Source organism: Bufo bufo, chromosome 2 (assembly GCF_905171765.1).
Source record: "Bufo bufo chromosome 2, aBufBuf1.1, whole genome shotgun sequence".
In the NCBI taxonomy this organism is placed as follows: Eukaryota; Metazoa; Chordata; class Amphibia; order Anura; family Bufonidae; genus Bufo; species Bufo bufo.
In genome coordinates, this window is record NC_053390.1 from 565,938,229 (window position 1) to 565,961,180 (window position 22,952).

At 40.7% G+C, this 22,952-nt stretch overlaps 1 protein-coding gene across 1 annotated transcript in view; it reads left to right on the forward strand.

The window, feature by feature from the left end:
• LOC120991688 (melanopsin-B-like) overlaps positions 1–18,883 on the forward strand; it is a 177,428-nt gene extending 158,545 nt beyond the window's left edge. Inside the window, exons 7-8 of the mRNA XM_040420485.1 lie at positions 8,164–8,306; positions 18,754–18,883. Of these exons, the coding sequence (XP_040276419.1) occupies positions 8,164–8,306; positions 18,754–18,862 (252 nt within the window). The 3' untranslated portion in view covers positions 18,863–18,883. The remainder of the gene's footprint in view (positions 1–8,163; positions 8,307–18,753) is intronic.
• The last annotated feature ends 4,069 nt before the right edge of the window (positions 18,884–22,952 follow it).

Below are 22,952 nucleotides of genomic sequence, written 5' to 3' on the forward strand. Positions count from 1 at the left end.
TTCTTCTGCAAAAGAAGGAAAATGCGTGTCTGTTTTCCTCACTGGTAAAGCTTTCAAAGATTCAATTTCTTCCTTCAATTCTCCTGTCATAGCTGCTTCCTTCGCCAATGCATCTACAGTGTTGTTTCCAATAACTAACTCATGTTCGCCTTTCTTATGTGCTGGGACTTTGACTATAGCATAGCTATTAGGATGTTTTGAAGCTATTTTGAATATGTCCTTTAGTGTATCACTATGAACCAAGACTTTGTTAGAGGAATCTACAAATCCTCTTTTCTCCCACACTAGTAAATAGTCTGTCAGTGATCTCACGACATATGAGCTGTCACTATAAATAACCAAGGGACTCTTGTTTTCTTTCTCATCAATAGTCAGTACTGTCTTGACAGCTTCTAACTCTGCTCTCTGAGCTGAATAATGTCCTGGCAGTCTATGCTGAACTACATATCCTCTTTTAGGATACAAGATAGCATAACCTGTATAATACTTTCCCCCTGAACAATATCTTGAACCATCAACAAATACTGGTTCATCACTGTTCTCTGCATCTCTCCTAAACAAGCTAGGATATGATTCATAAAATGTTTCTGAACATTCATGAGTTTTCCCTTCATACTGCATTAATTGAGGAAGTACATACTTGGCCTTGTGATCAATCTCAATTTGTTTTGATGATAAGGACAACAACCAATGTGCAAATCTTTGATTTGACACACCTGGTAGGTTTTTCTCAAGGAGAAGTTTTAGTGTGGAGTGAGGAGTCTGCAGAATGATTTTTTTAAATCCAACAATGTGTTCTGTTGCCTTAACAGCAAAATAAACACCCACCAAATGTTTTGCACAAATTTCAAACCCTTTTTCCACAGGTGTGAGAAGCTTAGAGAAATAGCCCAAAATCCGCCATTCTCCCCCTTGCAACTGCAAGAGTACAGCTGACACAGCCGTGTCTGAGGTGTGAACCTGCAAAGCAAAAGGTGCCTGAGTCATAGCTGTTGACAATGCTGGAGACTTTTGCATACTTCGCTTTAAAAGTTCAAATGCCTTCTGTTGTTCCTCTTCCCATGGTCCAAAAGAGTCATCATCATTATTTTTCAAGAGATCATAAAGAGGTTTAGCTTTTTCTGCAAAGCCTTCTATGAATTCTCTGGAAAAGTTTACCAGACCCAAGAAATGTCTCAGAGCCTTGTGTGATGTTGGAATGGGAAGAGAAGCAATAGCCTCAATCCTTTCTTGAAGAGGCTGTCTTTCCATGACTGATTAACACTCCAAGATATCTCACTTCAGTCTGTAACAGATTGACTTTCTTGGTGTTCAATTTCAAACCTGCTTCGTGCATCAACGAAAATAATTCTGCTAAGAGAGACAAATGCAACTCTCTATCCTCAGTGGCTAAAAGAATATCATCAACATATTGCAACAGACAATCGGGTCTTGAAAATTTGGACAATACTTTTGCAACTGCCTGATGAAATATGCTAGGTGATAAATGTGCTCCTTGAGGTAATCTGCAAAATACATATTGTTCATCCATGAAACAAAATGCAAATTTGTATTGACAGCTCTTTGCAAGAGAAATGCTGAAAAAACCATTACTGATGTCTAAAACAGAGAAAAACTTTGCCTTAGCATTCAGTCGTGCCATTATGTCATGAGTATCTGCAACAATGGGTGCCACATTTGGGGTATACTTATTCAGCAATCTTAGGTCCAATAACATTCGGTATGAATCATCAGGCTTCACAGTACACCACAAAGGATTGTTTGTTACTGAATTAGCTTTTCTAATGACACCTTGATCAAGCAGTTCCTGTATGATTTTAGACATGGGACCAATTGATTCAGGTGGCAATTTGTACTGCTTTTGGGGAGGAGGGTCTCTCCCCTCGACATTGACTAATACATCTTTCATTGTGCCCACATCATTCCTGAATTGTGCCCGCAAAGAAGGAGTACATTGTACAATTTCTTTTAGAACTTCATCATCACCAGTTTCTGGCCACAAATGTTCAGAAGAAACAACTTCAGTTAGGCAAACAGTACCAACATGACTGTATTCAGTGGGATCAATGACTACCGGTTTAGATCCATCAACATCTTTCCAGATCACCTTATAAGTCAATGACCCAACCCCATTTTTTCATTAGGTCAGTTCCTATGATGTTTTCAGAATTAGTACTATGCCAAATGTCTATTTTAGTTTTCAGATAGCCTGGTATTTCTAAATTAACATTCTGTGCTAAAATTGACTTAGTTCCGTTCTTTCCACTAAAACCAACAATTGTACAAACAGGTGCATTTGGAGTTAGAGGCAAATCCTCTTTAGTCACACTTAATTGAGCTCCTGTGTCAATGAGAAATGTCACCTCATTGCCCTGTAAGGATCCCCTTACAAAAGGTCTTCCACAGTCATCTAATGAAACTGGAGCTACTAATTCCAAAGGACGAGAGGTCATAGTTCGTCCTAGTCATGGGGAAGGTAACAAACCAGCTGTCTCCTCAATTTTATTACCATAAGATTTCCCCTTGTACGAATTATTCAATGTTATTTCTCTAATTTGTCTTATTAGAGGTGCATATGGTGATTGTGACTGATCCTGCTCTGGAGAAGGAGCAGTTGGCACAAAACCATTTTCTTTCCCTGCATTCTGTGTCTCATTTAGGAATTTCCTACATTGCCATTTTAAATGTCCTATTTTCCCACAATAATAACAAGTAACTTGTCCTCTTTGAAATGACACCTTTCCTTTCTGTTTATATTGGTCTCTTTCATGGGAGGGGTTTGATTTAGGACGATTTTAATTTGTTACCTGATTTTCATCCTTTTTTTGGACTGCAGCAACTTTGACCCTTATACTACTTTGTTTTATGGATCTCCTTATTTGATCAATAAATGTTGCCGCTTCCTGTAACGTAGGCTTTCCTAGTGCTAACTCCCTGGAGACTGGATCAAGATATTTGAACCGTTTTACAAATGACTTTATCATTGCAATGGGTTCAGACTCATCCTCAATTTCCATGACCATTCTATACGCCTGTTCAAATTTTATCAAGAATGCAAATGGATCATCCTGTAAAGTGGGCTTTAACATGTCAAGGATTTCAAATGTAACATAGTAACATAGTAACATAGTACATAAGGCCGAAAAAAGACATTTGTCCATCCAGTTCGGCCTGTCATCCTACAAGTTGATCCAGAGGAAGGCAAAAAAAACCCTGTGAGGTAGAAGCCAATTTTCCTCACTTTAGGGGAATAAAAAATTCCTTCCCGACTCCAATCAGGCAATCAGAATAACTCCCTGGATCAACGACCCCTCTCTAGTAGCTATAGCCTGTAATATTATTACACTCCAGAAATACATCCAGGCCCCTCTTGAATTCCTTTATTGTACTCACCATCACCACCTTCTCAGGCAGAGAGTTCCATAGTCTCACTGCTCTTACCGTAAAGAACCCTTTTCTATGTTTGTGTACAAACCTTCTTTCCTCCAAACGCAGAGGATGTCCCCTCGTCACAGTCACAGTCCTGGGGATAAATAGATGATGGGATAGATCTCTGTACTGCCCCCTGATATATTTATACATAGTAATTAGATCTCCCCTCAGTCGTCTTTTTTCTAACGTGAATAACCCTAATTTGATAATCTTTCAGGATACTGTAGTTGCCCCATTCCAGTTATTACTTTAGTTGCCCTCCTCTGGACCCTCTCCAGCTCTGCTATGTCTGCCTTGTTTACAGGAGCCCAGAACTGTACACAGTACTCCATGTGTGGTCTGACCAGTGATTTGAAAAGTAGTAGGAATATGTTCTCATCACGGGCATCTATGCCCCTTTTGATGCAACCCATTATCTTATTGCCTTGGCAGCCGCTGCCTGACACTGTTTTTTTGCAGCTTAGTTTGCTGTTTATTTAAAATTCCTAGATCCTTTTCCATGTCAGTGTTACCGAGTGTTTTAACCAGTTAGTATGTACGGTGACTTGCATTATTCCTTCCCATGTGGCATAAACTTTACATTTCTCAGTGTTAACCTCATCTGCCACTATCTGCCCAAGACTCCAATCTATCCAGATCCTCTGTAGTATTATACTGTCCTCTTCAGTGTTAATTACTTTACACAGTTTAGTGTCATCTGCGAAAATTGATATTTTACTATGCAAGCCTTCTACAAGATCATTAATAAATATATTGAAGGAGAATAGGGCCCAATACTGACCCCTGAGGTACTCCACTAGTGACAGTGACCCAATCTGAGTATGTACCGTTAATAACCACCGTCTTGTTTTCTATCATTGGAGCCAGTTACTTACCCACTTACAGACGTTTTCTTCCGAGTCCGAGCATTCTCATTTTATATACTAACCTTTTATGAGGTACAGTGTCAAATGCATTGGAGGAAGTCCAGATACACACATCCATTGATACGCCGCTGTCAAGTCTAGTACTTACCACCTCATAGAAACTGATTAAATTAGTTTGACATGACCGAACCTCACGAAGCCATGCTGATATGGCGTTATTTGCTTATTTCCCATAAGATGCTCTAACAAAGCATCTCCTCTGAAAACCTCAAACAGTTTAACCCACAACAGATGTTAAACTTACCGGCCTATAGTTTCCTAGGCTCTGTTTTGGACCCTTTTTGAATATTGGCACCACATTTGCCATGCGCCAATCCTGTGGACATTCCACTGTCAGTACAGAGTCCGCAAATATCAGAATAAGGGTCTGGCTATGACATTACATAATTCCTTTGATACGGGTGTATGCCATCCGGTCCTGGCGATTTGTCTATTTGATTTTTTTAAGTCGCTGTTGTACTTCTTCCTGGGTCAGACAGGACACTTTTAATGGCGAATTTATTTCAGCATTCAGCATTTCATCTGACAGTTTATTTTCCTCAGTGAATACATTGGAGAAAAAAATATTTAACAGCTTTGCTTTCTCCTCGTCGCTCTCTGCGACTCCCCCCTCATTACTCTTTAAAGGGCCGACACCTTCAGATTTATACTTTTTAACATTTATATAATTGAAGAACATTTTAGGGTTAGTTTTACTCTGTTTGGCAATTAATCTCTCGGTCTCTAATTTGGCCGCTTTTGTAGGAGTAGATTCTCCAGTAGTAAATAAAAGTAGTTGCCTCAATCGATCTGCTGGGGAACTATGTATTATTTCACGTTCATCATTTACTCTTGGTGTGATCTCTAATCTCCTTGCCATATATGAGGGAAGCCATAATTTAAATACTTTGTTTTTCTGTTCATTATTTAGATTGAACTTATCAGCATTAGATTCAAAGATATCAGCATTGTGAAATGCATCCATCTTATCCGTATAAGCTGGGATATCTTTACAAATTTTTATTAACTGATCATGTATTTTTAAATTTAACTTGGCTGCCCTGTCATGTAATTTCCTCCTTTTGACTTCCTCAGCCTCTATGTCTTCATTTACATCAGCTGGACTAGTGTCTGGAATGTAGGACGCACCCGTATCTATGCCACTTTTTGTAATAATAGAAACTTTTTTCGTACGATGGCATAATTTTGATATAAGCTGTGTCCTAGTTTCCATCTGATCTTCCAGATCTTCCATGTGTTGTGCCAAAATTTGACACTTTGGACAATCATTAAAATCATCCTCTTCTATGTGTTCCTGTGTGTCTGTATCATGTGTGTCCTTATTATTCACACATATACTATGTGTCTGAGTCTGTGGCTGCCTGTCTTCAAGAACTAATGTATTGAATATTTTCACCATATGTAATACATTCCTGAGCTTCTTTTGCAATTTATCCATACACAACAACTTTTTGTCAATTCTTATGTTTTCTTCTTCACATTGACTATATAAACTTGCCCATAATTGTGCATTAGTATGACTACTTACAACTTTAAACTCCAATTTACTTTTATCTGAATAAGAATTAAGAAATTCCATTACTTACTCAGGTACCGTATCCTTGAAGTCCCCTTCTTACGTCTTCTTCCCACAGTCAATGGAAGGATCTCTGTGTAGTTTCTTCACAAGCCTCCGTCTGTAATACGTCTGGGAAGTGACACTTGCAACAGATGTGTGGCTCACGTCTTCTTCTTTAGATTCGTTGTTGTTGTTTTCCTGAAGCTTGTAATAATAGTAATTACTCTCTTGGGCCCACCTCTTTACAAACTGAAGGAATTCAACAAAAATCCGTTGGCTCGCCAATGTAGAATAACGTCCTGCATTACTCTATTTTTCAAGAAATGCTTTAGAAGGAGCCCAACAAAATGTGCAAAGTTCGTGATGAAAGATAAAAATTAGAAGGATTTAATTCTCATAAAAAGAAAGTCACAAAGTTTAGAAAGAGAAAAATATAGCACAGCAATAAGTCTTGAAAGGTTACAAGCAAGCAATTAAACAATTAAATAATGTGAAAAAGCAGATTTCCCCAAAATAACGTGTATGGGTGAATCTGTGGTGTGTGTCTGTGTGTGTGAGAGCAACAGGGTGTCCGTGCAAGAATGCTCTGCCTATGTCATGAAACAAAGCCATTTTATAGGTTGACTCTACATAGAGATACATTGTATCCTAAATTTAACATTCTAACAGACATATATGGTTTAACAAGTAAATTCCCTTACATCAAGGGATTTCTATGTATACCTTATTTGTAAAGCTAATAATAATATGCTGAGAAGGAGAATTCCTAACCTTCCCAAATGCTATATGTCGTCTCAACCTGTCAAAAGTGATCACTTCAACACAAGTGCTGCCCTTGCATGGTCCTTTAAATAACCTATCCTACTAAAAATAGTGGTTAGTTTTTTATATTTTACAAAGTGTTCCCTTTATTTTTTTGAGCAGTGTATTTCTGGAGCGTAATAATATTACAGGCTATAGCTACTAGAGAGGGGTCGTTGATCCAGGGAGTTAGTCTGATTGCCTGATTGGAGTCGGGAAGGAATTTTTTTATTCCCCTAAAGTGGGGAAAATTGGCTTCTACCTCACAGTTTTGTTTTTTTTTGCCTTCCTCTGGATCAACTTGCAGGATGACAGGCTGAACTGGATGGACAAATGTCTTTTTTCGGCCTTATGTACCATGTTACTATGATGTTCTATCCTGAGGATAGGTCATTTATATTCTACGCCCAGAAAATCCTTTGGGCCTAGGTCACACTTTTACACTCATTTGGTCAGTGATTTCCATCAGTGATTGTGAGCCAAAACCAGAAGTGGAACCAACACAGAGAGGAGGTATAATGGAAAGATCTGCACCTGTTCTGTGTTACTGACCTGCTGTCACGGCGGACAGGATATAGAAACACAGATAAATAAACAAACAAGTTTCTATGCGAGAAACTGGGAATCAAGGTCACCTCCTGATAAATCCCTACCAGCTCTCCATATACTGCTAAGCCCACGTTCAGACCCTTAAGGTGGGAATAACGTGTCCTCGTGCCTGGGCTGAGAATACCCTAAAAATCCCTAAGATGATGAAAGGGGAAATAGAGGCAGCTGCTCCTCCAGAACCTGAAGGGGCAGGCGTCTCTCTAACAGCCTAGACAGCAAACCACAAGAGAACAAAAACCCAACTTATCTTTTGAGCAGGAACAGCCAAGTCCTTCCTTCCTTGCAAACACAGAGCCAGACAGAAGCTATAACCCGCAGGGAACACTGGAGTGGGTGTGATTAAACTGAAACCAACAACCCCACCCAGTGTACCTGAAGGGAGGGCGGATCTAGCTTGACTCCAAAACAAAACAAAAACCTAGACAACGTGCTGCTAATCTGGCAGACCTCTGCACATAGCCTGAGCAGGGGCATGACACCTGCCCCTGGTTTTGGCTCACATTTACTTATGGAAAATCACTGAATATAACACTGACATGTGAACTAGGCCTAATACTCTTAATGCGGAGGGGGGAAAAAGCATTTTATTCTTGAAATCATCTTGAAATCAAATGTCAGGTATATGAAGAAATAGCAGTGAATCCTCTTATATGGTTACAACTTACAAGGTTAAGTCATAATGGTTTTTACAAAACTATGCAGTATTCCTATGTGACTGCAATTCCATAGTAGAACGGTAACCCTTGGCTAACATCTTAACTAACATGGATTTCAATAATAAATAAGAAAAGAAGATAGAAAATTCATGATAATTCCCCATTGTTAGTTTACATGTAGATATTAAGTGATGTGGAGCAAGAGGCTGTCTTCAAGAATATTTTGTTTTCAAAGAAGCAATTCGTTTTCTTCAAATCTAAAAAAAGACCAAAAGGAGAGAATCTCTCAAGGCATGGAGCTGCAATACGTTACCAGGAGAAAAGGTAATACATGGTGGTAAGGAAAGGGCTTCTTTGTTTAATGCAACTCTAGACAGTTTACATTTTTGTGGCATGAATTTGAGAAAAATTGCAGATCTGAGCCAATTTGAAAACAAGATCAACACACTGTTGCTGCAGATTTGTTAGTTGCACAATGGACATATATGCTGCCAATCTCCCATTCCACCACTTCCCAGGATGACCTTTAAGACTGGGATCTAGTGGCTGTGGAGTAGAAAGAATGGAACTAATCCCAATGTTTACTACAGCTAAAATGATTTAATGATCCCCAATAGATAACAGTTGTTAATTATTATGTACATCTCCCACCTAAGTCATGCAGTTCATGCTGCCTCCATTTGGGGTCCTGGTGGCAATTCTGTCACTTTGAATTTGTTCTGAATAAATGTGACCCCAGTTAAAAGTACCACAAAAGACATGGAAAATCATGTATGACACTTTGAGGTCTCTTAATATCCAACCCCTTTAATGGTCTTTAATATTTTATAACAACAATACAGCATTAGGTTTTTTTGTTTTTGCATTTTCATTTTTCTTCCCTGTCTTCCTGGAGCCTTAACTTTTAAAATTTTCTGTTCACATATCCATATGAGGGCTTATTTTAGCAGGACAAGTTGTATGTTCTAATGCCACCATTTTATACAATATAGTGGGAAGCAGGAAACAAATTACAAATGGGGTGGAATTGGAAAAAATCTTAATTCTTCCACAGTTTTGCATGTTTTTTCCCCATGGCATTCCCTAACTGACCTGTGCCCTTTATTCTTTTTCTCAGTACGATTATAACAATAATATATATATATATATATATATATATTAAAACTTTGAAAAATATTTTTTTTACATCATCACACTCTGACCCCCATAACTTTTTTATAGTTATGTCTAATGAGCTATTTGGGGGTAATTTGTTGCAGGATGATCTGTAGTTTTTAATGATACCATTTTCAGTGTGTGTGTCTTTTTGATCACATTTTATTAAAATTTTTGAAGTAAGAGAGGCAATGAAAAAAATGCTAATTTTCCTTTATGCTATTTACCATATCGGAAAAATATTTTTATATTTTAATAGTAGGGGCATTTTCGGATGTTGTGATGCCCATGATGTTTATATTTTTTTATTATTTATGTATTTATTTTTTTTATTCTAAGGAAAGGGGGGGTGATTTACATTTTCTATATTTTTGTAATTAGTTTTTTCTGCACATTTAAAAAAAAATAATATTTGCTACAATGTCAACTACTTTGTTTTTTACAGAATATTACCAGTGATGGCCAGTTCGCCGTGTTCTCCCGCAAAAACATGCGTGCTGCCATCTTAAATCACAAGTCCGGTGATGCACAGGTAAGTCCTTGCCTGTGCCTGCGCCGCGAGCCGGTCTGAAACAAATGCGGTCACCGGGAGCAGGTAGTTCCGAGAACACCCAATGAGGCCCACGTGGCTTTTCTTGGAACTGCCTGCTCCCAGTGACCACATTTGTTTTCAGACCGGCTCGCGGCGCAAGCACAGGTAAGGACTTACCTGTGCATCGCCGGACTTGTGATTTAAGATGGCAGCCCGCATGTGTTCGTGGGGAAACACGGCGAACTGGCCATCACTGAATATTACTATACTTTCATAAGGAGTCCAAAAATTATTACTTTTTGGGGGCAAATGCCTGCTGGTGCTTATACATACAGTGGCATTGGAAGAAGCAATGGTCAATTTTTAACAAGTGGGCCAAAATGTATCTCTCTTTGGGAAGTAACAACAGATTTGGTGTTTTATATATATATATATACACTCACCTAAAGAATTATTAGGAACACCATACTAATACGGTGTTGGACCCCCTTTTGCCTTCAGAACTGCCTTAATTCTACGTGGCATTGATTCAACAAGGTGCTGATAGCATTCTTAGAAATGTTGGCCCATATTGATAGGATAGCATCTTGCAGTTGATGGAGATTTGAGGGATGCACATCCAGGGCACGAAGCTCCCGTTCCACCACATCCCAAAGATGCTAATTGGGTTGAGATCTGATGACTGTGGGGGCCATTTTAGGACAGTGAACTCATTGTCATGTTTCAAGAAACAATTTGAAATGATTTGAGCTTTGTGACATGGTGCATTATCCTGCTGGAAGTAGCCATCAGGGATGGATACATGTTCTCATTCTGTTTACGCCAAATTCGGACTCTACCATTTGAATGTCTCAACAGAAATCGAGACTCATCAGACCAGGCAACATTTTTCCAGTCTTCAACAGTCCAATTTTGGTGAGCTCGTGCAAATTGTAGCCTCTTTTTCCTATTTGTAGTGGACATGAGTGGTACCCGGTGGGGTCTTCTGCTGTTGTAGGCCATTCGCCTCAAGGTTGTGCGTGTTGTGGCTTCACAAATGCTTTGCTGCATACCTCGGTTGTAACGAGTGGTTATTTCAGTCATCGTTGCACTTCTAACAGCTTGAATCAGTCGGCCCATTCTCCTCTGACCTCTAGCATCCACAAGGTATTTTTGCCCACAGGACTGCCGCATACTGGATGTTTTTCCCTTTTCACACCATTCTTTGTAAACCCTAGAAATGGTTGTGTGTGAAAATCCCAGTAACTGAGCAGATTGTGAAATACTCAGACCGGCTCGTCTGGCACCAACAACCATGCCACGCTCAAAATTGCTTAAATCACCTTTCTTTCCATTCTGACATTCAGTTTGGAGTTCAGGAGATTGTCTTGACCAGGAGCACACCCCTAAATGCATTGAAGCAACTGCCATGTGATTGGTTGACTAGATAATTGCATTAATGAGAAATAGAACAGGTGTTCCTAATAATTCTTTAGGTGAGTGTATATATATATATATATATATATATACACACACATATACAGTGGATATAAAAAGTCTGCACACCCCTGTTAAAATGTCAGGACTTTTTCCACCTTTAATGTGACCTATAAACTGTACCACTAAATTGAAAAACAAACTGAAATTGTTTAGGTGGAGGGAAGAAAAAAAAACTAAAATAAGGTGGTTGCATAAGTGTGCACACCCTCTTATAACTGGGGATGTAGCTGTGTTCAGAATTAAGCAATCACATTCAAAATCATGTTAAATAGGAGTCAGCATACAACTGCCATCATTTAAAGTGCCTCTGATTAACCCCAAATAAAGTTCAGCTGCTCTAGTTGGTCTTTCCTGAAATTTTCATAGTCGTATCCCACAGCAAAAGCCATGGTCCACAGAGAGCTTCCAAAGCATCAGAGGGCTCTCATTGTTAAAAGGTATCAGTCAGGAGAAGGGTACAAAATAATTTCCAAGGCTTTAGATATACCATGGAACACAGTGAAGACAGTCATCATCAAGTGGAGAAAATATGGCACAACAGTGACATTACCAAGAACTGGACGTCCCTCCAAAATTGATGAAAAGACGAGAAGAAAACTGGTCTGGGAGGCTACCAAGAGGCCTACAGCAACATTAAAGGAGCTGCAGGAATATCTGGCAAGTACTGGCTGTGTGGTACTTGCATTCTTCATATGTCTGGGCTATGGAGTAGAGTGGCAAGACGAAAGCCTTTTCTTACTAAAAAAAAACAAACATCCAAGCCAGGCTACATTTTGCAAAAACACATCTGAAGTCTCCCAAAAGCATGGGGGAAAGGGTGTTATGGTCTGATGAAACCAATGTTGAACTTTTGGCCATAATTCCAAAAGATATGGCGCAAAAACAACACTGCACATCACCAAAAGAACACCATACCCACAGTGAAGCATGGTGGTGGCAGCATCATGCTTTGGGGCTGTTTTTCTTCAGCTGGATTTGAGGCCTTAGTTAAGCTAGAGGGATTTATGAACAGTTCCAAATACTAGTCAATATTGGCACAAAACCTTCAGGCTTCTGCTAGAAAGCTGAACATGAAGAGGAACTTCATCTTTCAGCATGACAATGACCCAAAGCATACATCTAAATCAACAAAGGAATGGCTTTACCAGAAGAAGATTTAAGTTTTGGAATGGCCCAGACAGAGCCCAGACCTGAATCTGATTGAAAATCTGTGGGGTGATCTGAAGAGGGCATTGCACAGGAGATGCCCTCGCAATCTGAGAAATTTGGAGTGTTTTTGCAAAAAGTGGGCAAATCTTGCCAATTCAAAATGTGCCATGCTGATAGACTCATACCTAAAAAGACTGAGTGCTATAATAAAATCAAAATGTGCTTCAACAAAGAATTAGTTTAAGGGTGTGGACACTTATGCAATTATATAATTTTATTTTTATATTTTTTCTTCCCTCTACCTAAAAGATTTCAGTTTGTTTTTCAATTGAGTGGTACAGTTTATAGGTCACATTAAAGGTGGAAAAAGTTCTGAAATGATTTATCTTTGTCTCATTTTTTTACATCGCAGAAACCTGACATTTTAACAGGGGTGTGTAGACTTTTTATATCCACTGTATATATATATATATATATATATATATATATGAAGAAAAAATGGCGGCACTGGCTGAAAAGGAGAGGTATGGGTGCACGTCTCTGGGGGAATAGACTTGTACCCCAATAAATGGATCCAGAAAAAAGAGCGGCACTCCAGTAGATAAAAGCAAGTGAACCCTTTATTCACCCAGGTGGTGCAACATTTCTGCTCCAAGTATGAGCCTTCTTCAAGCTTGAAGAAGGCTCATGCTTGGAGCCGAAACGTTGCACCACCTGGGTGAATAAAGGGTTCACTTGCTTTTATCTACTGGAGTGCCGCTCTTTTTTCTGGATCTATATATATATATATATATTACAGTGGGGGAAATAATTATTTGACCCCTCACTGATTTTGTAAGTTTGTCCAATGACAAAGAAATGAAAAGTCTCAGAACAGTATCATTTCAATGGTAGGTTTATTGTAACAGTGGCAGATAGCACATCAAAAGGAAAATCGAAAAAATAACTTTAAATAAAAGATAGCAACTGATTTGCATTTCATTGAGTGAAATAAGTATTTGAACCCCTACCACCATTAAGAGTTCTGGCTCCCACTAGAGTGGTTAGACACTTCTACTCAATTAGTCACCCTCATTAAGGACACCTGTCTTAACTAGTCACCTGTATAAAAGACACCTGTCCACAGAATCAATCAACAAGCAGACTCCAAACTCTCCAACAAGGGAAAGACCAAAGAGCTGTCCAAGGATGTCAGAGACAAAATTGTAGACCTGCACAAGGCTGGAATGGGCTACAAAACCATTAGCAAGAAGCTGGGAGAGAAGGTGACAACTGTTGTGCGATTGTTCGAAAATGGAAGGAGCACAAAATGACCATCAATCGACCTCGCTCTGGGGCTCCACGCAAGATCTCACCTCGTGGGGTGTCAATGGTTCTGAGAAAGGTGAAAAGCATCCTAGAACTACACGGGAGGAGTTAGTTAATGACCTCAAATTAGCAGGGACCACAGTCACCAAGAAAACCATTGGAAACACTGGGAGAAGGTGCTGTGGTCTGATGAGACCAAAATAGAGCTCTTTGGCATTAACTCAACTCGCTGTGTTTGGAGGAAGAAAAATGCTGCCTATGACCCCCAAAACACCGTCCCCCACCGTCAAGCATGGGGGGTGGAAACATTTTGCTTTGGGGGTGTTTTTCTGCTAAGGGCACAGGACAACTTATTCGCATAAACGGGAAAATGGACGGAGCCATGTTATCGTGAAATCCTGAGCGACAACCCTCCTTCCCTCTGCCCAGGAAACTGAAAATGGGGTCGTGGGAGGATGGGTGTTCCAGCACGACAATGACCCAAAACATACAGCAAAGGCAACAAAGGAGTGGCTCAAGAAGAAGCACATTAAGGTCATGGAGTGGCCTAGTCAGTCCTCCGGACCTTAATCAATCGAAAACCTATGGAGGGAGCTCAAGCTCAGAGTTGCACAGAGACAGCCTCGAAACCTTAGGGATTTAGAGATGATCTGCAAAGAGGAGTGGACCAACATTCCCCTAAAATGTGCGCAAACTTGGTCATCAATTACAAGAAACGTTTGACCTCTGTGCTTGCAAACAAGGGTTTTTCCACCAAGTATTAAGTCTTTTTTGTTAGAGGGTTCAAATACTTATTTCACTCAATGAATGCAAATCAGTTGCTATCTTTATTTAAAGTTATTTTTTCGATTTTCCTTTTGATGTGCTATCTGCCACTGTTACAATAAACCTACCATTGAAATGATACTGTTCTGAGACTTTTCATTTCTTTGTCATTGGACAAACTTACAAAATCAGTGAGGGGGTCAAATAATTATTTCCCCCACTGTATATATATACAGTTCAGACCAAAAGTTTGGACACACCTTCTCATTCAAAGAGTTTTCTTTATTTTCATGACTATGAAAATTGTAGATTCACACTGAAGGCATCAAAACTATGAATTAACACATGTGGAATTATATACATAACAAACAAGTGTGAAACAACTGAAAATATGTCATATGCTAGGTTCTCAAAGTAGCCACCTTTTGCTTTGATTACTACTTGCACACTCTTGGCATTCTCTGGATGAGCTTCAAGAGGAGTCCCCCTGAAATGGTTTTCACTTCACAGGTGTGCCCTGTCAGGTTTAATAAGTGGGATTTCTTGCCTTATAAATGGGGTTTGGGACCATCAGTTGCGTTGAGGAGAAGTCAGGTGGATACACAGCTGATAGACCTACTGAATAGACTGTTAGAATTGGTATTATGGGCAAGAACAAAGCAGCGAAGTATAGAAAAACGTGTGGCCATCAGTGACGTTAAGAAATGGAAGGTCAGTCAGTCAGCCGAAAAATTGGGAAAACTTTGAAAGTAAGGGCTATTTGACCATGAAGGAGAGTGATGGGGTGCTGCACCAGATGACCTGGCCTGCACAGTCACCGGACCTGAACCCAATCAAGATGGTTTGGGGTGAGCTGGACCGCAGAGTGAAGGCAAAAGGGCCAACAAGTGCTAAGCATCTCTGGGAACTCCTTCAAGACTGTTGGAACTCCTTCAAGACCTGTTGGAAGCTGCTTTTTTTCATGCCATAATACAAATTCTAACAGTCTATTCAGTAGGACTATCAGCTGTGTATCCACCTGACTTCTCCGCAATGCAACTGATGGTCCCAACCCCATTTATAAGGCAAGAAATCCCACTTATTAAACCTGACAGGGCACACCTGTGAAGTGAAAACCATTTCAAGGGACTACCTCTTGAAGCTCATCAAGAGAATGCCAAGAGTGTGCAAAGCAGTAATCAAAGCAAAAGGTGGCTACTTTGAAGAACCTAGAATATGACATATTTTCAGTTGTTTCACACTTGTTTGTTATGTATATAATTCCACATTGTGTTAATTCATAGAAAACTCTTTGAATGAGAAGGTGTGTCCAAACTTTTGGTCTGTACTGTATGTATATATATATATATATATATATATATATATATATATATATTGTGATGGAAAGTAAAGATGCAATACCTTTTTACAAAAGTCATGAAAAAATGATCCCTTTGGAGCAGGTTCATGTTTGTTATACTGTGTAGGGTAGGGTTCCCAGCAGCAGCAGTACAGTATAGGGCATAATGAACAAGGCAGAAGATGTGCAGCTGTGTAGGGGCAGTAGTAGTGACAGCAGCACAATATGAGACATGATGGACAAGGCAGAGAAGAGCATCTGTGTAGGGATAGTAATAGCAGCAGCACCTTGTTGTTTCCTGCCCACTTGTTCAGTTATGGATGACTGACAGTGGAATGAAGGAGGAGTTGTACGAGCAGGAGAAGCAGTAGCTGATATTTATTGTGATGATGACAACGACCATGTACTACTTCTCTACTTCTGGATGTGGTCTGTGTACTATAATAACCACAGGGTGAAGGAGGATGGTGTTGCTCACATTGCTGGGCAGTTCAATTTTTCCACGTGTGTTGAAGAAAAAAAGTACTTCCTACATTTGTGCTTACAAGGCCACATCCCATTCTCTGCTTGCATAGCTTGCACACTGCAATGGTTTTGGTGAATGGAAATGTAGATAAAAATGTCTACATGGGAGATGCCCACAAAGAGCCAATGCTACCCAAGCTTGTCCTAGGTCCAACAGCTTTTGACCCTACACTAACAATAGTGGCAGCACCGAAGAAGTAGATCTGCCCATGTCAATTTTTTTGTTTTTGTTTTGAGAGTACATGAGTTCTGCCCTATATCACCACCACTACCTCATCTGATCTCATCACATCCTCGTCACCCTGACCCAATTCCCAGGTCCTGTCCAACACACAGTCGTCATCATCATCCCTGCCACGTTTTTCCACACCTCTCCGGTTCTCCCGGCATGGCTCTGTTTTCCCATCTGCAGCAGTGATGTCATGTTGACAGTGCATGATTGCTGCAGCCAATCACTGGCCTCTTCAGTGCACTGCTAAAGCCAGTTATTGGCTGCAGAAGTGGTGTCACATGTTGTCGATATAAAGTCACCATTGTAGCAGGGAAAACAAAGTCTTGCCAGGAGAACTGAAGCAGTGATATGAGATCTGTTATGTAAGTAATGATCTATTCTTTAAAAAAGTTGATCCCCTGAGTTGTCTGGTTTTCTCCAGGCAACCTCTTTAATGTTTATATTATAAACTCACAAATATAATAATCTTAAATTTGCAGAATACACATAAATACACTGCTCAAAAAAATAAAGGGAACACTTAAACAACACAATGTAACTCCAAGTCAATCACACTTCTGTGAAATCAAACTGTCCACTTAGGAAGCAACTGAGTGACAATCAATTTCACATGCTGTTGTGCAAATGGGATAGACAACAGGTGGAAATTATAGGCAGTTAGCAAGACACCCCCAATAAAGGAGTGGTTCTGCAGGTGGTGATCACAGACCACTTCTCAGTTCCTATGCTTCCTGGCTGATGTTTTGGTCATTTTTGAATGCTGGCGGTGCTTTCACTCTAGTGGTAGCATGAGACGGAGTCTACAACCCACACAAGTGGCTCAGGTAGTGCAGCTTATCCAGGATGGCACATCAATGCAAGCTGTGGCAAGAAGGTTTGCTGTGTCTGTCAGCGTAGTGTCCAGAGCATGGAGGTGCTACCAGGAGACAGTCCAGTACATCAGGAGACGTGGAGGAGGCTGTAGGAGGGCAACAACCCAGCAGCAGGACCGCTACCTCCGCCTTTGTGCAAGGAGGAACAGGAGGAGCACTGCCAGAGCCCTGCAAAATGACCTCCAGCAGGCCACAAATGTGCATGTGTCTGCTCAAACGGTCAGAAACAGACTCCATGAGGGTGATATGAGGGCCCGACGTCCACAGGTGGGGGTTGTGCTTACAGCCCAACACTGTGCAGGACGTTTGGCATTTGCCAGAGAACATCAAGATTGGCAAATTCGCCACTGGCGCCCTGTGCTCTTCACAGATGAAAGCAGGTTCACACTGAGCACATGTGACAGACGTGACAGAGTCTTGAGACGCCGTGGAGAACGTTCTGCTGCCTGCAACATCCTCCAGCATGACCGGTTTGGCATTGGGTCAGTAATGGTGTGGGGTGGCATTTCTTTGGAGGGCCGCACAGCCCTCCATGTGCTCGCCAGAGGTAGCCTGACTGCCATTAGGTACCGAGATGAGATCCTCAGACCCCTTGTGAGACCATATGCTGGTGCGGTTGGCCCTGGGTTCCTCCTAATGCAAGACAATGCTAGACCTCATGTGGCTGGAGTGTGTCAGCAGTTCCTGCAAGACGAAGGCATTGATGCTATGGACTGGCCTGCCCATTCCCTAGACCTGAATCCAATTGAGCACATCTGGGACATCATGTCTCGCTCTATCCACCAACGTCACGTTGCACCACAGACTGTCCAGGAGTTGGCAGATGCTTTAGTCCAGGTCTGGGAGGAGATCCCTCAGGAGACCGTCCGCCACCTCATCAGGAGCATGCACAGGCGTTGTAGGGAGGTCATACAGGCACGTGGAGGCCACACACACTACTGAGCCTCATTTTGACTTGTTTTAAGGACATTACATCAAAGTTGGATCAGCCTGTAGTGTGTTTTTCCACTTTAATTTTGAGTGTGACTCCAAATCCAGACCTCCATGGGTTGAAAAATTTGATTTCCATTTTTTTTTTTGTGTGATTTTGTTGTCAGCACATTCAACTATGTAAAGAACAAAGTATTTCAGAAGAATATTTAATTAACTCAGATCTAGGATGTGTTATTTTTGTGTTCCCTTTATTTTTTTGAGCAGTGTATAACGCTTGTAAGCGTATAACTCCTGATTATATTTCTAAGACTACAGCTATTACTTAGTGTGAATTTTAAATTTTGTTTACTGCTTTTTCTGTAAATATTATATGCAAAGCACTTCATTATATGCCGCTACCGTTAACTTTATGTACCGTAAGTATCATTAATTTGTAAAAATCCTATGTCTAAGTAACTGTACCTATATTTCTACCTCTTTAGATTGTGCCAACCATATGTACGCTACACCAACCACTTAAGAGGTCTGAAAAAAGGAGCACACAAGAGATTCTGCTATCAAATTCATTCAACACAGTTACCTATCCACTAGGCTTAGAATCCATTGTTAAAGACAATATTGTAAGTAACCCACTGAAGGATAGTGACATGAGCGGAGGTCTAGATTGGATCATTAATGCCACAATTCCACGTATTGTCATCATCCCTACCTCAGAAAGCAGCATCTCCGACGGGCAGGACGAGATTGACAACGACTGCGATGAAAGTATAAAAGATTTGGATGATGATTTTTTCAACTTTAAGATTGATACAAGTTTATTGGACTTTGAAGGGCTGTCATCAACTACTGACCTTTTTGAAGTGGTTGAGAAGTTTTTGTCATAAAAATAGTAGAAAACATAGATTTGAAATTCCACATATGCAGTAGGTCAAACATGCAGAACTGCATAAAGGTTAGTAGAACTGCACAAAAGGTTCATGTCAGGTTAGTGTTCATGTCAGGAGAGGACTGAACAGTAGTGTTAGGATCACATGGCAATCACAGGTGGTATAAGTTTTAGCAATATGTCATCCATACAATGTTGCTAGAGAAGTAAAAAAATCTCTTATAATTACTGATTGTTTTATGTGAATACAATATGGTAAAAAAACATCATTATGCAATCATATTGCCTTATCCTTTAGGCAAGATATGTACACCCATCGACATCAATTGTGTCTGCCTAACCACTGTCATCAAATATCCTGAGACACCAAGTAACTATTGACTTGCTGCATCCAGGAACAAAAATTACTCATGTCAATGTATTATGTTCCAAACTGAACAAGAAATAGGGCTAGATTTTTTTGAATTCACTGCTTGAAACATAGGCAGAGACCAGGCAGGCAGAACATATGCCAAGTTTATGACAGTGGCTCAATGTTAGGCACTTTTCGTTATGCCACTTCTTCATTTGTTCTTCTTTAGACCAATATTTTTCACCAAAATTTGAGTGCAATTTGGCACTTATTAGGGCACACCACTTTTCTCTACACCGTGCTTTTTGTTCAAGACAATTTCAAAACTGTATAGTAAGGCGCAAAAAGTGTTTAAAGCACATCATATATTTACACCTGTTTTTTTAGCTCAAATTGAGTCAGAGAAGGAGTCTTCTGTTCAGGATTTTCATCTGTTGGCCGAAGTGACTAAGCAGCTACAAAGAGCTTCTCTCACAGTGGAGGACTTAAGCCTTATTCACACATCAGTGTTTTGGTCAGTGATTTGCCAAAACCAGGATTGGAGCCTCCACAGACATAAGGTATAGGGGAAAGATCTGCACCTGTTCTGTGTTTAGAGCCGCACCTGGTTTTGTCTCTGATCACTGATGGAAATCACTGACCAAAACACTGACCCGTGAATAAAGCATTATCCTGTCTTGCATTCCACAGAAAGTGTGCCCCTGACGAAGCTCTAGGAGTGAAACCCGGGTCGGGCAGAAGCAGCAGACGCTGGGAATTTTATGTGTTTTAAAAGCTGTTTTAAGAAAGTTGTCTTGTGAGTATGGACAAATAAAAAGTTTTAAAGAAGTATTACGGAGCTTCACTATTGCAGAAGCCATTCTTGTCCACAGAATACTTTCAGGAATCTGAAGAAAGGAAACACAGATTTGTCTGTGGTATATACCATTTGAGTCCGTGTGGGGACTGAACCAGATTGTATGGAAACGTGGCTGTTTCGACAGAATAAGAGCAACCTACCACGGAGAGATTACATTTACGCCTTGTGTGATACGCAGTGTGTGAGTACAATCAGTGCAATGCAGGTTATTGTTACATACGGATTTACACTATTATAATTCCATTGGTTGCAGGATATCTACTTGAGGGGTATTTGCAGCCCTCAGGCTCTCTCTGCAAACGAGGAAGTGAGAAGGATTAAAGAACTTGCATACTGACCTGGACCAGAAGCGCGGTCCGAACCCTATATATTGCACAGAAAGTACATTGATTTGAATGGGGAACATGTAATGCTTAATTTACTCTGTGGTGGCGCTGCAGGTGCAGTGTACTGGAAGCCTATTGCAAAGGGTTAATGTACTGTACTGTACTTTATGAACTGTGTACCTCGGAGGTTGTGTATGTGCAATGAGCAGGACACTGGGTCATTGGGGCTGCTATGCAGTGGGTCAGATTTAGGTAAAACTAAGCTTGTGATGCCAGTTGCAGCTTGCGCAGGTACTGTAAAAAGGGCCCTTTAAGATGGTATAGCTCATGTACTAGGTTAGGAATGCCAGAGGGGGATATTGTCTCTGTATTGTGTCAACGGTGTCTCCTACCTTAGTACGGCCGGACTCCTGTATCCTGGCTCACATGCAACAAAATGAGTGTTGTAAATTGGAGTAATGGAGGAATGATGGAATTCCACACAGAGAATAGGGTCCAACTTGTCTTTACTTGAGGTTATCTTATGCAGCTCTAGATCCATACAATGTTACAGCAATAGTCTTTAGGTCCCAGCAGGTTTTGGCAATATGTGGCAGGAATTATATTTATATTCTGCATCTGAACATACGCCTTTAAGAGTCTGGCAGGTATCTATCTTCTGCTCTGTCTGTAGTCTGCTTTGTTTGGGCCTGACTAGCTATGGAGGTAGTTATCTTCTCCTTGTATTTAGAATCTGTACTTACAGGACTGCTCGCAGGGAATGGTGGTTTCTTCCTGGAGATCTAGTAGCTCTGAAGTTGGCTGCTTTCTTTGTCATCCAGCTGAGGTAAGGAACTCAGGCTGGGAAGATTGCTTTGGGCCTCAGCAAGGGCCTGAATCCTTGGTTGGGATCTCTGTTTTTCGGAGCTCCTATTCACACAGCCTACCCCAACAGGGGGTGGCTGGTACACTGCCTAGAACTTCCTTTCCTCCCTCTGAAGTAGGATCTGGGAACCTTCCACTCCTCCTCAGATAGGGGGAAGCTAGCCTGGAATGGTCTATTCCAGTCTAGATATACTAACTGGCTTATTCTGCTACATACTGCTGCCACCTGCTGGTGTACATTGATATTACAGCATATACATTCAATACAGACATAGACATGGCAATGTACATTGAGATTACATCAGATGGAAATACATTAACACTTTAACATCATGAAGCTGGGTGACAGAGTTTTAGTGACATACTCTGGGATGTTACATACCCGCTTACTTTAAGCCGTCCTCGGCGTATGCTATAATAAAAGGAACAAGCTCTGGGTACCCAATACAATACAAAGTGCTGCATGAATATACATATAAATGACGTACAAAGACAAAACACATAACGATTTCCTCGAGGTTCCTGCCCGCTAGCATAAGGTGTCCAACACACAGTTTCCTTATCTTGGTATAACCAGGTAACCTATAACTGCACAAAGCATAACCTTTACTAACTGACTTTGTATGTTCTGGATCCTTTAAACATCAAAGAATGGGGGTGTCTTTACTCCGTAATCCCACCATTATGTAATGGAATGCCCGCAAATGAAAGGGTGGCTTTATCCTGTATTCCCTTCCCTGCATCATAGCCTGAAGAAATTTGGCTTATAGCACGATCACTATGATGTCTAAGAGGAAGCTAAGTTGTGGCTCTAAGGTTTGAGGCGCCTTACCTTAGGCAAAAAGGCTCAGAAGGGGAGGTATTTATCGTCTCCGTACACTTCTGGCAATGTCACAGGAGGAGGGCAGTACGTTCCCATGGATCTCCTGGAAATGAGACACCTCCGGATGGGAACAATCCGGAACATTTAACAAGCGGGAAGGAGCAGCCTAAGGCTTCTAACGATTCCCGAAGCAGCAGGGGTACCTGTGAAGTAATCTGGACCTGTCAGGACTTACCATTTGGTCCTACCCTGGGTACCTATGGGTATACATCACAGGGTGTAGGCCATTGGTGTACAACGTCTGTATGATGACAGTCCGTATGAGGGGAGAGAGAACAAGTGCTGTAAAAAGGCACACTTTAGGTAAGTTGCTACATTTTTTGTTAAGTGCAATGGTTAAGTGCAATCATTTTGATCAGTGCATAAATTCACATTGTGGCACCTGGAAGGATAATACACACAATGGGCAGGATATCTTGAACGTTACATAACATTTGTAAACTGATTACAATGACATAAATTATAAAGTGCAAGCTTTTATGTTGCAATAAAACATTTTATAAAATAGTGC